This window comes from Dipodomys merriami, unplaced genomic scaffold (assembly GCF_024711535.1).
Source record: "Dipodomys merriami isolate MVZ:Mamm:240054 unplaced genomic scaffold, mDipMer1.0.p SCAF_213, whole genome shotgun sequence".
Classification (NCBI taxonomy): Eukaryota; Metazoa; Chordata; class Mammalia; order Rodentia; family Heteromyidae; genus Dipodomys; species Dipodomys merriami.
Window position 1 is genome coordinate 1,611,328 of NW_027203527.1, and position 15,754 is coordinate 1,627,081.

The window sequence follows — 15,754 nt, forward strand, 5'->3', positions numbered from 1 at the left end:
TTCCCCCAGCTTAAACTCTATATCCAGGGGCTGGGAAGGTGGCTCAGTGGTAGAGCGCTTGCCTTGCATGCCTGAGGCCCTGGGTTCGATTCCTCAGCACCACATAAGCAAAAAGAAAAAAGCCGGAAGTGGTGCTGTGGCTCAAGTGGTAGAGCGCTAGCCTTGAGCTGAAGAGCTGAGGGACAGCGCCCAGGCCCAGAGTACAGGCCTCACGACCGGACCCAAAAAAAAAAAAAACCTCTATATCCACTAAATAGTCTATTCTTCCTCCCTAGCCTCTGGTAACCACCATTCTACTCTCTGTCTCTGCATGTGACTATATTAGGTCATTTTCCTACTATTAAACACTCGTTTAGCCTACTAGCCCAACATGTAGGAAGTACTGAATACATTTTTAATTTAAGTGACAGTTATTGAAAGACATTACTGATATTAGTGGATTGACTTTTTATGTGAATTCAAATTTCTAAGAGTTTTTTATACCAACCTTGTTGATTTGTTTTCTCTTAAGGATTTTTATTTACATTTTTTCATGTAGATTTTATTCTATTTTTAGACTGAATCAGGATATGGATCAGAATCCAGCTTGCGTCGACATGGTTCAATGGTGTCACTGGTATCTGGAGCAAGTGGCTATTCTGCTACATCCACATCTTCATTCAAGGTTTGTGGTTATGAATGCTTATGTTAAGGCAACATTATTTGAACTTAGTATTGGCTATTATGAGCATAACTTGATAGGTTTCTGAAATAACTTTTCTATAATTCAGTTTATTTGATATTATTATAGAGTAGTTTTTAAGAATGAAATTATAACTATACAAATACAAAATGCTGCGTGTTGATGGCTCATGCCTGTAATCCTAACTACTTAGGGAGCTAAGATCTGAGGATCACAGTTTCAAGCCAACTCAGGCAGGAAAGTCTGTAAGACCCTTATCTCAAGTTAACCACCTAAAATCCGGAAAGGAACTTGTGGCTCAAAGAGTGCTAGCCTTTAGCACAAAAGCTCAAGGACAGCGCCCAGGCACTTGTGCGCACACATACCTGCACCTACCTCCACACACATATCAGAGATTTTATTTCATTCATTAGTTCAAGCAGAATATGAATTATACTGAAATGAATCTGCCAATACAAACTGACTGATATCTACAGGTAAATGCCTATGTGCAGGACAAAGTCATTTGCATCTCTGTGGACAAAAATTACTTATCAGCTGGGCATGATGGCTTATACTTGTAGTCCTACCTACACAGGGTATAGAGATCGGAAGGGAGATGGTTTAAGGCTAGCTGAGGAAAAATGTTAACAAGAGACCACCATCGTAAGCATCCTAAAAATACACTAAGCAGTGGCACATGAATGTTATTCAAGCCAGGCAGAAAGCATAAATAGAATTATAATCTAGACTTGACCCTATTGAAAAAACAACTAAAGCAAAAAGGCTTGGAGGTATGGTTTAATTTGGTAGAGTACCTACCTAACAAGCACAAGGCCCTGAGTTCACACTTACTTCCACAAGGAAACAAACAAAAAAAGCAAAAACAAAACAAAACAAACACCACCATACAGGCCAAGTTTAATAATGGTACACACCTATAATCCCAGTATTCAGGAGCCTGAAGCAGGAGCATCACAATTTGGAGACCAATCCACGCTACATTTCAATCTTATTCTCAATAAAGAAGACAAGAATAACATGTATTATTTAGTTTTCTACTAAACGAGTTGTAAAATAGTTCAAATATAATAAATGAAGTAAAAAACTTTTATGTAAGATATGATCTTCCCTTCTGGGCTCTCATGTTCACCAATACTTTGAAAGTGTACCCAATAATAGATTTGCTCATTTCAAAGTCTGGCATAGTTTTTCCTCACAAATCCTTCTGCTTTGAAAATGTTAACATTATGTTAGCTGATTATCAGACATTATTTCTTATTTCCTATAGGTTTATCCATTTCAAGGCACTAGATTAAGTCAGTTTCAAGCCTCTTCCTAGGAGTATTGCTGTGAACTTGACAGCTCTAATTCTCATTCCTTCAGTGATAAGGTAGCAACCTTAAAAGGTGATGAAATAATATAGAACCAAATAAAAAGTCCAGTTTTGTTTCACTTGGATTATATATCCTCTGCCTTTTTATGTTTTGCAGAAAGGCCACAGTTTACGTGAAAAACTGGCTGAAATGGAAACTTTTAGAGACATCCTATGTAGACAAGTTGATACTCTCCAGAAGTACTTTGATGCCTGTGCTGATGCTGTCTCCAAGGATGAACTTCAAAGAGATAAAGGTTAATCAGGCTATTGCCAGTATTTTTACTTAGAGAATGAATGATTTAAAGCCTCTTGATTTTATGGGTAATTTCTTTATGTAATAAAGGAAATAATAATCTCTGTACTGTGAACTGCCAGATTTAAGTATTCATATAACTTGAGTACTTTTTTTTTTTCTTCTTAAATGCCTACAGTACTGGGGCTTGAACTCAAGGCCTGAGCACTGTCCTTTAACTTTTTCTGCTCAAAGCTGGCTCTGTACCACTTAAGCCCTAGCTTCACTTCTGTGTATATGTGTGTGTAGATACACATGTGTATGTGTGTGTGTGTGTGTGTGTGACCATGCATGCACATGTGTGTGTATTTAATGGGATATAAGATTCTCATGAACTTTCTTGATGGTGCTTGCTTCAAACAACTAAATTGTGATCCTCAGATCTCAGCCTCCCCGGTGTCCTGTGACTTTAGTACTTCAATAATACACATTAATTCATTTTTCATCATTCATACCAAGGCCATTGGTCACTTTGAAATTATATTCTTTGTTTTGTTATCTTGATAATACAGAGCATTTCACATTATTATGTCTTACAGATTTATCCTTTGATGAGTAGTAAAGGAAATAAGTATATTTATTAAACCTTTCAGATCTGGAATCATTTGTTCTCTTTCTCCTTGTTGTCTCATCTCTCTCATCCTTTTTTTTTTTTTTAAAGAAAATTACTAATAATTCTATTTTATTTATTTATTTTTTTGGGGGTCCGGTTGTAGGGCCTGAACTCTGGGCCTGGGCACTGTCCCTCAGCTCTTCAGCTCAAGGCTAGCGCTATACTACTTGAGCCACAGCGCCACTTCCGGCTTTTTCTTTTTTGCTTATGTGGTGCTGAGGAATCGAACCCAGGGCCTTGAGCATGCAAGGCAGGCGCTCTACCACTGAGCAACCTTCCCAGCCCATTACTAATTCTACAAATCACTTTCTATTTTCTATTCCTCTCACTAGGAAATATCCCTTATAAACAATGATTGAAAACCATTTATAATTTTTGAGTAAATAGAATTCAGCACAATATAAAGGAAGACTTCCCATCATCAAGTGTGTTTTGTGTATTTACCTCCACAATAGAAAGCCAGTGAGTTCAACAGCAAGCCTAGACTGTTACCTTCCTATTTGTGCTTTCTGAGATAGCAGGTGTATGCCATTGCATGGGCTATTGTGCCTTGTAGCTTGGGATCACAAACTCACATTACCAGTCCCAGCTATTGGTTGAGATACAATTTAATGAGCTTTTGTGCCTTTGCATGCCTTGAACCTTAATACCTGATCTTTACTCCCCAGATAGCTGGGATTATAGACTTTAGCCACCATACCCAATTGCTTACTGAGTTTTTATTTTTAAGAAAAAGGATAAGGTTTTTACTTGTCTTTTAACTAGATTAATTTCCCTTTTACTTTCCTGTTGTTACTGCTCAAAATAGTACTGATATCAACATAATGTTTTTCAATTATTCTCTTGACTGGGAAGGCAGAAAAAAATCCTAGTAGTATTACCTACTAGCATTGAATTCATTCTTAATATAAGTAGGTTGCTTGATAATAGTTTTATTTCTTGGTATTACAAAATACCTTTAATATCAATTTATATCCCCCCTTTTTTGGGGGGGAGTGGGTCAATTATGGGTCTTGAAGTCAGGGCCCGGGTCCTATCCCTGAGCTTTTGTGTTCAAGATTAGCACTGTACCGCTTTGTGCCACAGCTCCACTTCTGGATTGGAGATCAGAATCTCACAGACTTTTCCTACCCAGGCTGATTTCAAACTATAGACCTCACATCTCAGCTTCCTGAGTAGGCATGAGCCACTAGCACTTGGCTCTCTCATCTTTTGTAACTTGTCTATTTTTGTTCCCCTTTTCTGCCTTATTTTGAATTCAGGTGTTTATAATACCTGTTTGTGATATTCCCATAGCTATTCAGGGTTTATAGTTTGCATATTTAACTTACCACAATCTACCATCAAAGTAATATAACATTTCATTTATAGTATGAGAAACTGGCCTTCCGGGTTTGACTAAGTGGTATTATGCTTGTCTTGAACGATGTAGGCCCTGAGTTCATTCCCCAGGACTTTCAAAAAAACCAAAAGTATTATGAACTTCCAGGAATGTAATTCTGTTTTCCCTACTAAGTCAACCCTACTACTGAAGCCTATTGAATATGTAGTTCTTTATGAATTACTAAGTTTTCAGTCTGTACTGTAGGAACAGTATTTTCTCCTGCTCCCAGATAAGCTTTGTTTACTGTTCTCTGCAATCTTTTCTGAAGGTTCTTTTCCTAGTATTTGTAATTCTCTTATTTGCAGGTACTCTCAGTACTTGCTAAATAATTAGAAGAGACCTGCTGATCTCCAGTGTTCTCTTTCTGTATAACTCTCACCTCTCTAGTGTTCTTCTGAAATCCAATTGCCTTCTCTAGTCTCTCTGCCTTTCCTCATTTCAGAGGTCTACTAGGCTCTTTCTAAATTCCTTGTCTTTACTGTACTACTCCTAGAAACTCCCCAAGACAAGTAGCTGAAACAATAAGGAAACTCCTATCATTTGTTTCCCAACTCTAAAGGATATCCATTATTTCATATATTTTGTCCAGAGAGAGAAGGAGAGGGGGGGGAGGGCTGTACCAGGGTTTGAACTTGGGTGTTATTACTTACTAGTCAGATGTACTACCACTTGAATCAGATACCTATCCATTCAGGATAGAAAGTTACTTTGTCTGTTTTCTTATATCCATTCAGGATAGAAAGTTACTTAATTTAGATAAAGTTAAGAAAACTTGAAGTTCTTTGGCTTTTGTTTTTGTTTTTTGGCCAGTACCCAGATATTGAAGGCTTCACAGTTGCTCAGCTTGCTTATTATTCACCTAGCTCTCTACCACTTAAGCCAGGCTTCTAACCTCCAGTCTAGCTTTTCAGTTGTTACTTCTTTATTTAAAAAATTAGTGTTGCAAGATTTCATTGTTACAGTTCCACAAACATTTGTAATATATTCCAGTGAATTTCCATTTATATTTCCAGTAAATTTATACAAGTTAGAGTTTATTACTCAGTTGAACAAAAGAGTGATTTGCTTCTCCTTTGTTCATTCTAATATTATTTAGTGGTGGAAGATGATGAAGATGACTTTCCAACAACACGCTCTGATGGAGACTTCTTGCCCAGTACCAATGGTAATAAAGAAAAGTGTAAGTAAATACTTTCTGAAGTTATAACTATATAACAAAGAATAGTTCCTAATTTAATAACTTTTTTAAACAGTAGCATTCCTGGAATCCAAGTTAAAATATTTTCTAAGAAAAGTTATGTCAGTAAAATACACTTTCTTTATTGTATGATAGGCCACAAACAGTAACAAATTTCTAAATTTTAGACATTTATTGATAACATTAGTGCCTAGTATTGAAGAAGCTTTTTCTTTGGTTGGAACTTTACATCAGTCTTTCTTACTTTCTTAGAGTATTTCTAATTATTTCTTCAAAATATTTTTTTTCACTGGTAAACTGGTTTTGAAAAGTATTTAATGAGTGTTATTCAAGGAAAGTTGTTGAAATGTCTCTGATTTCACAGCATAATTGTTCACAGACCACATAGTGGCATGATTTATTTTATATAGTGACATGTTGCTACACTGTGGTGTTGAGGAGGAATTCAGTATTATTCATTACTGCAAAGCAAATTCAGCATTTTTGACGTATTTCTTAGAAAAACGTAGAATGAATTTTTTTTAATTTAAGATAAAAAATTCCTTTGTGAAAAATACTAATCTAATTTATGCTTAATTTTACTGAGATCATACAAGTATATGAACTAATATCTGTAACAACATAAATTGTTTGAAACTACTTAATCCATGAAAATAATTTGTTTTAGAGTTCATATTAGAATATTACATTATTGATGCTACAACTTAATGCTTCTCTCTCACCTTTGTTCCTCTTCTTGCTATTTTTTGTTCATTGTGTTCTTTTCTTATATTATCCCCTTTTAAACTTGCAAAATATTAGCTTAATATTATAGCTCGATATATAAGTTGTCTTTATAATTTGGCATTTCAACTGAAACTCACCTAGTTATCCTCTAATATCTTTATGGAGTTTAAAACTGTTTGAGGAAGTTTCTTTCAGTTTCATTTTAATTTCACAGGGAATAATCTTTAATAGTAAAAAGTATTTTATTTGAATATTGGAAAAATTAAAGTTTTGTAATTTTTCACCTGTGTTTCTAAAAGAGAATGAAATATAAGCATACCTCTAGTAATTGAATTGGAGCACCCTAAATTCAGGATTACTCAGCATAGATAAAGATAGGTGTGTTGTATTGTCAATAAAGTAATAAATAGAAGTAAACACACTGCTTATTGAGATTTGACTGCCTCCTTATTCCACTCTGATAGTGAAGGACTATAAGAAAGGCTGTATACTGAATGATACAGTCTCTAGACCCTTTTATCTTACTCTGTTTCTTGAGTACCCACCAACTCTGGGGAAACTGACCAAAGAATAAAGGACATAAATAGAGGCTTGGGAGATACTGCCGTGAAGATCACCTTTTGAAATCGACAGTCCTACTAGTGTGTAGAGCTTCTAGTCTCTACTCTTAAATGTAAACCAAAACCCAGATGTCTAGACATTTAAAGAAAGACTCCAACAACTAGAAAAGAAAATCAATACAGGGAAATAAGAAAACTCCATTCAGTATTTTTAATAAGAAAAGAAAAGGCATCCAATTTTGAAGCCTCTATCTACAGGTACAAGATCCTGTAGAAAGAAAATTCTTGCTTTATAAATAATGAATGAGGACATTTTGTTATCTGCCATATAAAATAAAGAAGGTAAATATTAATTGATTTGTCAAATCAGTTTGCTCTTGATGAAACTCATCGAGAAGAAATTTAATATTAATGGAAGAAATTTAATATGCAGTGCTCAATGAGTTATGAGCATTAATTGTACATTGTCTAAACAAAGAATTGGAACTACAAATCACAGTTCCCTTTTATTCCATAGATTAATCCGATGAGGTGTTTTTGTTTTTGTTTTCTTAATTGAGGGGGGGGTTGCTAGTCCTGCTCCTTGAGCTCAAGGCCTGGACACTGTTTTTGAGCTTTTTTAGCTCAAGGCTGACATTGCCACTTTTGAGCCAAACCTTTATTTCCAGCTTTATGGTGGTTAATTCGAGATAAGAGTCCCAAGGACTTTACTGCCCAGGCTGGCTTTGAACCTTGATCCTCAGACCTCAGCTTCCTAATTAGCTAGGATTACAAGTATGAGCCACTTGTGTACTTGGGTTTTGTTTTGTTTTGTTTTGTTTTTGTTGTTTTTTTTCTGGTAGTGGGGCTACCTTTTTAGTCATGACTGGTGCTCTGCCACTTGAGCCATACTTCTAGTTCTGGCTTTTTGCTGGTTACTTGGAGATAAGAGAGTCTTAGTTTTGTCTGTCTGAGTAGGTTCTGAACCCACAATCTCAGATCTGTCTCCTGAGTACTAGGATTATAAGAATGAGCTCCCAGTACTGGGCTTAAATTCAATTTTTAACCACTTGTGGCTTATTTTGTTAGAAAGTCATATCTAAAGTAGATTATTAGTCTCAAGCCAAGTGACCCTCATATGATTGATTAGCCATTCTGTAGTAAAATATCATTCTGTAGCATACAGTCATTTGGAGTACTGGACTTGAGGAAATTTAAAAGCCCTCACATAAAAACTGCAGAGACTCCCCTTTAGATTGCTGACTATTCAAAACAGTGAGCAAGGGTTTTAATGAAGTAAGAGGATTCCAGTTCTCTCTCTGGCTTGTTATCAGCAGTTTTTAATCTTCCTCATAAGTCCATTGATTGGGTTTTTAAGTATTAGTACTTTTGAAAGAGTTTTGATTTTCTCCCCCAATTTGGCTTCATTCCCTTAACCATCTACCAGAGCAGAAATTTAAAGTTTTTTGAAATGCAGGTTTACCTTTATTCTTTTACATATTGAACCTTTTGCTGTCATAACTTAATGTTTTAAGGCAAAAAAGTTACTATGATAGTTTTTATTCATTGATAGAGACTAGTTAGGATGTTTTTTTACTAGCTGTAGAATAAGATTATTCTCTTTCATTTCTTTTTGCTTGATATAGAATAGAGTTATTCTCTTTTGTTTGTGAGTTTTAAAATCTTTCATTAAAAGATTAACCATGTGTTGCAACAACGAGAAGTACAAGTTGTCATGTCCAAAACGAGCTTTACAATGTTGGTGCGGGGGGGGGGGGGGGGGGGGAAGGAGAAGGATTGGGATTGGGGGGGAAGGGGGAGGCTGGGAAGGGATGTGAAGAGTAAACCAAAGGAGGAGGCTGCAATGCTTGGTAAGAAATGTACGCATTATCCTGCCCATGTAATTGTAACCCCTCTGTACAGTATGTTCACAAATAAAATAAAATAAAATTAAAAAAAGATTAACCATGACTCTAAATTATAAAATGTAAATATAAAAGCTATTTAATGTGTACAGTGGCCATGGACTTAAATTTAAGTATTTTTAAATTTTATATCACTGTCTTGAATTCTATATTTATCCTCATTTTTAAAATCCCAGACTTCTTAAAATGTAACTTTTGCCATAAGTAGGTCTTGTTCTAAGCTGTCCAAGTATTATTGTTAAAGTATCCCTTCTCTACCACTTGATTCACATGGGTGTAGCACAACAAATAAATTGCAGGAAATAGAATCTAGGAGAAAGGACTTGTACATAAGTCTGCTGCTATAAAAGCTTTTCTCATATAGATAGGACATTTTTTAATATTAGTCCACAGGAAGAAAATTATAATCCAAACATCTATTCTGATGTGCTAGTTTTATAAATATATTCATTGTAAATTTTTCAGTGAAGAACTTTCTTTTTCAGTATTTCCACCTGTAACACCAAAAGGAATTAATGGTATAGACTTTAAAGGGGAAGCTATAACTTTTAAAGCAACTACTGCTGGAATTCTTGCTACACTTTCTCATTGTATTGAATTAATGGTAAAACGTGAGGAAAGCTGGCAAAAGAGACTGGATAAGGTAAGACTAGTTTTTCTTTTTAAAAAACAGATTTTAGGTTTTATGTGTTTGGTTGAACATTAAATCTGAACTAAGTTCTTAAGGATGAGTCTGTTGGGTTAATAGAATAACAGGTGGTAGTACTTTTCTGATACTTTTTGATCTTAAACTCATTTTCCTACTAAAATTCATCAGGGATTTGTTCATATTATTAAAAATACTTTGTGATAATGATGGATTGCCATTTAACATAACTTACTTTATGATCTATGAAATTGTCTTTAAATTATATGGAACTAGCTTTTAACAGCAGAATATAAAGTTAAACATTAACTTATACTTCATAACCATATGTTTCCATGGTCATTGTGATATAATGTAGTGTAGATTATGTTTGAATATTTGCCCTTTGTTCCCATTTTCCACTTCGGTTTAATTAACACTGATAATAACATTGTGGTATGAATCTCCAGCTTTTAGTATAAAGTATGGCTCACTGGATTTGCTTAGTAGGAACTAATTCGACTTAGTAAAACTAATTCAACTTAATAAAATATTAGTAAAGTATTAGAATTGAGCTGTATTGAGAAAATTTAGTTCTAGTTTAACATAGAAGAGTGAACTGAGCCATTGGCTTACTTGTCCAAAGGTGTTAAGTAACATAAATATTTCTCTAAAAAATATGTCATCTAGATACTAGACTGTCTAGACATCAGTTAGGATTTATTATTCATCAGAAAGTTTTATTGCTCACAATGTTTAAATGTCTAAATACAATAAAAAAAAGCAGTATGATCATAGGATATAATGGCATAGTAGCCACAGGATTTGAATATATTGTTCATTTAAAGGATGCTTAAGAAGATTGCTATTCTAGAATTCTCAAGTACAGATGAGAATAAGCGTATTAACTAGCAAAATGTTCTACTTTATTCCAGGTGTATGTTCTAAGATCCCTAGTGAATGCCCCAAATTACAGTACCATATCCTGTTGTGCTATGTATTTTTTCTATACATTCATACCTATGACAAATTTTAATTTATAAATTAGGTTGTTGTAAGAGATTATTATAACTTTTTGGGGGGAGGGGGTCCAATCATGGGACCTGAACTCTGGGCCTGGGTGCTGTCCCTCAGCTCTTCAGCTCAAGGCTAGCACTCTACCACTTGAGCCACAGTGCCACTTCCAGCTTCTTTCTTTTTGCTTATGTGGTGCTGAGGAATCGAACCCAAGGCCTCATGTATGCAAAGCAAGTGCTCTACCACTGAGCCACCTTCCCAGCCCTATTATAACTTTTGTATGAGGTTTTATAAATATCTATTTCTCTCAAAATCTTATTGTACTTACCCTTCCTGTTGACTGTGGGAAACTGAAAGTATAGAAAATGGAACTGTAGGGCTAGGCATGGTAATTCAGTTCTATAATCTCAGCTGCTTGAGTGGTGAAAATCAGACAGATTATAGTTAGGGCCAGCCATGACAAACTCTACCACAAAACCACATCCTTTCATCCCTTTCAAATCTTCTTTATTGTGTATATACACACTCTAGGAAGACTAGAATGTTCCTTAGTATAGAAGCTGTTTATTAATATGCCTTTTAAGCTGGGCATTGGTGGCTCACACCTGTAATCGTAGCTACTCCAGAGGCTGAGATCTGAGGATCATGGTTCAAAGCCAGCCCAGGCAGGAAAGTCCATGAGACTCTTTATCTCCAATAAACCACTAGAAAACTAGAAGTGGTGCTGTCGCTTTTAAGCGCTAGAGTGCTCACCTTGAGCTGAAGCGCAAGGACTGACAGGGCAGGAAAGTCCATGAGATTCTTTATCTCCAATAAACCACTAGAAAACTAGAAGTGGTGCTGTGGCTCAAGCGCTAGAGTGCTCACCTTGAGCTGAAGCACAAGGACTGTGCCCAAGCCCAGAGTTCAAGCCATGCAACTGACTAAATAAATAAATGTCTTTTGTGTAATTAATAGAACTGAGAAATAAAGGACATTGATAATAACATTATTTTGTTGATACTGTTTCATTCTAAATGGTTTTTATGCCTCCTATAAGCTAAGAATGAGGAAATTTCACTGACCAGAAAATAGTCTTCCAGGATCTAAGAAAATAGTTAAATAACATTACAAGCTATTTAGTAGAATTGCTTAATTTACTTATTCTATGTAAATATATGGTATCAGTTTAAATATTCTTATTGACAACCGAGGCAACAATTTTTGTGGTTACCTATAATAAAAATCCTTCTTTCTATAGATGTATACTTAATTTTCAGACAGTTATATCTAGGTAAAACAAAAATTGTAAGGATAGACAATTTTAGCAGCATTAATAAGATTCAGAACTCTGTAATTTTACTTAGTTTTTCACTTTTCCCTAACTCCGTTGTATTATTGTTGTGTTAAAATACATTTTTGTTTTATTCCATTTTTAAATTAAGGTTACTACAGTAAAGTTTGCCATACTTAAATATATTATTGATTCTTTATCAGATTTGACCCCATTATACCAGGTTTTTGGTGGGGTTTTTTTTGCATTAAGTTTGCTGTTGGGTCAGTCTTTGTTATTTTAAGGTTTATTTTGTGTCTTTTAACCTTGCAGGCCCTAACTGTAGGAGAAATTTATGTATGAGAAATTTATCTTTCTAAGAATTTCTTTTTCACATTCAGATTCCACTTAATTTTTTAATTAAAAAATATGTTACATAGTTGTACAAAGAGGTTTCAATTCAGAATGTCAATTTATGAGTACAGTGAATCTTGATCTTTGTACCTTCTATTAATAATTAAGTTCTTTCATTCTAGATATCCAATACTTACTTTTTTCCCCCTTTGTTCCCCAAAAGATAGGGATAGAGATCATGGCAGGATTTAATAAGCTTTTCTCTGGTGGTGATTTATTAGGAGTTTAAAACATACTTTAGACCCTTGGACAGTTTGCAGTTTACAAATACACTTACTTAAATGTTGATATTAGTTGTGATTTAAGTAGTAGCTTGTGTATGATATATAACTCACAAAAAGGTGTTTTCTTGGACAGAATGATACTCTTATTGTAGGACTAATTTTTGTAGTCAAATTATAAAATTGTACTGTACTAGCTTAAAAGTCATAGTGTGATTTAAATGCCCTCTTCTGATGATAACTTTTGTCTCACAGGAAGGTGAAAAGAAGAGAAGAGCAGAGGAAGCATGCAAGAATGCAATGGAAGAACTTAAGAAAAAATCCCACTTTGGAGGACCAGATTATGAAGTATGAACTTAAAGTTTGGTCTTCGTAAGAAAAGCACATTGTCCATATTTATCACAAAATAATACTTCTGTAAATTCTAAATAATACTTTTGTAACCTTTTTTTAATATGCCAAGCTTTTTCTGAAATACTACATTTACTTAACTGCTATAAAGTTTAATATAGGATTTTAAAGTCTCAGTTCAGTTTGTAGGATAAATTTCATCTCCCCTGTCAAGGTGATCATTTTTAGCATTATTCTGTACTATACAGTGACATCTAATACATACAGTGTGATTTATCAAATTGCTTTCGTGTTTGAAAACTATCAGAAAGCAACTTCTTTCAGTCCTTTTACTTGCTAAAATCTTCCTCTAAATACAAACATACAGACAGACAGACATACAAAAAGAGAAAGCGGGGAGGAAGACATTTTTTTTTAGCTTTTTTTCCGTAATATTATTTTGAGGATCAGTTCTGGTACTTGAATATAGGGCTTCATGTTCTCACTTGGATCATTTGCAAGTCAGGAACTCTATTAACTTAAGGCATGCCTCCAATTTTGATTGGAGATAAAGGTCTTTTGGATTTGTCTGCTTGGACTGGATTCAAAGCACAGTTCTCAGATCTCAGCCTCCTGAGTTGCTAGGATTATAGGAGTGAGCCTATAGCCATACTCAGTGATCTTCCCTTTCCTTTCTTTTCCCTTAACTTTCTTTTCCTTTTCCCTTGCTCTTTTCTTTTTCCTTTCCCTTTCCTTCCTTTCCTTCTATTGGTATGTGTGTATGTGCACTTGCACGCCATACTGGAGCTTGAAGTCAAGGCCTATGCACTGTCCCTGAGCTTTTTCTCTTAAATGTAACACTCTAATACTTGGAACCACAGCTCCACTTCCAGTTTTCTGATGGTTAAATGGAGGTAAGAGTCTCACAGAGGGCTGGGAAAGTAGCTCAGCGGTAGAGTGCATGCCTTGCAAGCATGAGGCCCTGGGTTCGATTCCTCAGCACCACATAAACAGAAAAAGCCGGAAGTGGCGCTGTGGCTCCAGTGGTAGAGTGCTAGCCTTGAGCTGAAGAGCTGAGGGACAGCGCCCAGACCCAGAGTTCAGGCCCCGTGACCAGCAAAAAAAAAAAAAGAGTCTCACAGACTTTCCTGCCAGGATGGCCTTGAAACATGATCTTCAGATGTCAGCTTCTTGAGTAGCTAGGATTACAGGCATGAGCCATTAAAGACAATTAAAGTACCAGTAAAGAACACGTATATTTCTGAAAAGAATTATTTTTAAGAATAGGATGGTAAGGAATATCTTTGAAGTAGAATCAAAATGCTAAGTTTAAAAAAATAGAAGAAAAATTTCTTGCCATTTGTATTCAGGACACAAAAAGAGCTGCTATTAACCAAATATTTTTTTATGTCAGACAGGAAAGATTTCTGTGTGGGAATCCATAAAATAATGAGACTTGAGTTTTGAAAATATTTTTAAAGTATTGTTTTTAATTCATACTTTTCTATAATGTATAAAACACAATTAGCTATCCTCACAAGGTTGTTTTTTTTTTTAACCTAGATTACTGGAGATAAGCTGTTTCAATGACAGTTTTAGTTCTGAAGTTTTAAGTTTGGTAATTACCTTATTTTTTTGCATTAAAAATAAAATACATTTTCATTATAGAAAATATGTAGCCAAGAACATGTTTTTAGTAGTATGTAATATCAAGTACTTTTATAGCCTAACAACAGCATATAATTGAGTGTTTTGTTTTAAGAGGAAGAGGATAAGGATGGAGGAAGAAGGATCTTGATGTGTTTACTTGTTTCAAGCCAAAAATAATGTTGTTTATTGATGTAAATGAATTTTTAAAAGTAAATCTATTCATCGTCCATCTTTACTAACTTACGCATTTCTTTTGACTATTCTTTTTAAACTGGGTGACTTGGGTTATCAATTGAACTGAGAAAATTTCCCGGTTAATGATTTGGCTCCTTTTGAGAAGGATTATTTTAAAATGTGAGGGATTCGAAACCCAAGCCTACCTGCCCATTCTCTCCTTTTTCCATAATATGAAGTTCCTATTCCATTTACAGTTTATTTGGTTCGTCACAGCAGAAACATACCTTGTGTGATTCCATTTTGCTTTTTTGTTCTGTTATAGCATTTGCATCATAATTACTGGGGGAGCCCTTTTAAATGTACATATTTCTGAGTTCCATCCAAGGCATATTGAAAAATAACTTTAGGGCATGGGACCTGGGAATTTCATTTTAAACAAGTTCCTTGGATGATTGGTGATCCCTTCTCTACCATCTAACCATACTTTCAAGCATCTCAACTTTTCTTTCTGCATTTTCCTTAGGAAAATTGTTTTTGAATTCTCTCTCTACTAACTGGCTATAGATCTTTTCCAATTTTGGCAAGGCTTTTCTGCAGTTTTAATATGTCTGTCACCTGACACCTCTGTTGCAAGTACTTAGTTCAAGAGCAGTCATAATACTATATAAATAAATAAGCATGGTTATATGCTAATAAAACTTTATTTATGAGCAGCATAATGTCAAGTAATTCCTACATGTCACAAAATTTTCCAAGTATTGTTTTTCCAACTTGGTCAAGTTGAAATTCTTAACTCCTAGACCATGTGAAAATAGGCACCAGACTATATTATGCATCTACGTAGTTCATCAGGCCCTGCTTAGATTGTAATCTTTAAAAAATATTGACCAACAATAGGAGTATAGAGAAAGTAAATTGAGTAAGTAATATGATGTTACACAGCATATATTAATCACCTTTGGGAAAATAGTGCCTGGTAGAGTGATTGGTTCATAATTATGTTCTCAATAAATATATAGAGTTATTTTTCTTTTCCATAGAGTTAATACCAGAATTATCAATGTTTTCTATTTCCTTAAGTCAATTAATCTTTTGGGTTTTGTTTTTGTTTCTTCTTTTCCCTTGTGTTTCATTAGGAAGGCCCAAACAGTCTGATTAATGAAGAAGAGTTCTTTGATGCTGTTGAAGCTGCCCTTGACAGGCAAGATAAAATAGAAGAACAGGTATATCTACTAAAAATTTTAAGTTGAAACTCATTTTAGCCTTGATGTAAGTTATTTCATATTAATAAATTTGAAAACTGAATTTAATAACAAACTATACCTACACTGAGTTACAAATGCAGAAGAATC

The 15,754-nt window shown here is 34.7% G+C and overlaps 1 protein-coding gene across 2 annotated transcripts in view; it reads left to right on the forward strand.

The window, feature by feature from the left end:
* The window catches only part of LOC138834387 (ceramide transfer protein), an 89,372-nt gene that overhangs the window by 53,102 nt on the left and 20,516 nt on the right, over window positions 1-15,754 (forward strand). For both annotated transcript variants that reach the window (XM_070033021.1, XM_070033020.1), the window contains exons 4-9: window positions 557-664; window positions 2,155-2,293; window positions 5,425-5,508; window positions 9,202-9,359; window positions 12,501-12,593; window positions 15,539-15,625. In XM_070033021.1, the coding sequence (XP_069889122.1) occupies window positions 557-664; window positions 2,155-2,293; window positions 5,425-5,508; window positions 9,202-9,359; window positions 12,501-12,593; window positions 15,539-15,625 (669 nt within the window). The remainder of the gene's footprint in view (window positions 1-556; window positions 665-2,154; window positions 2,294-5,424; window positions 5,509-9,201; window positions 9,360-12,500; window positions 12,594-15,538; window positions 15,626-15,754) is intronic.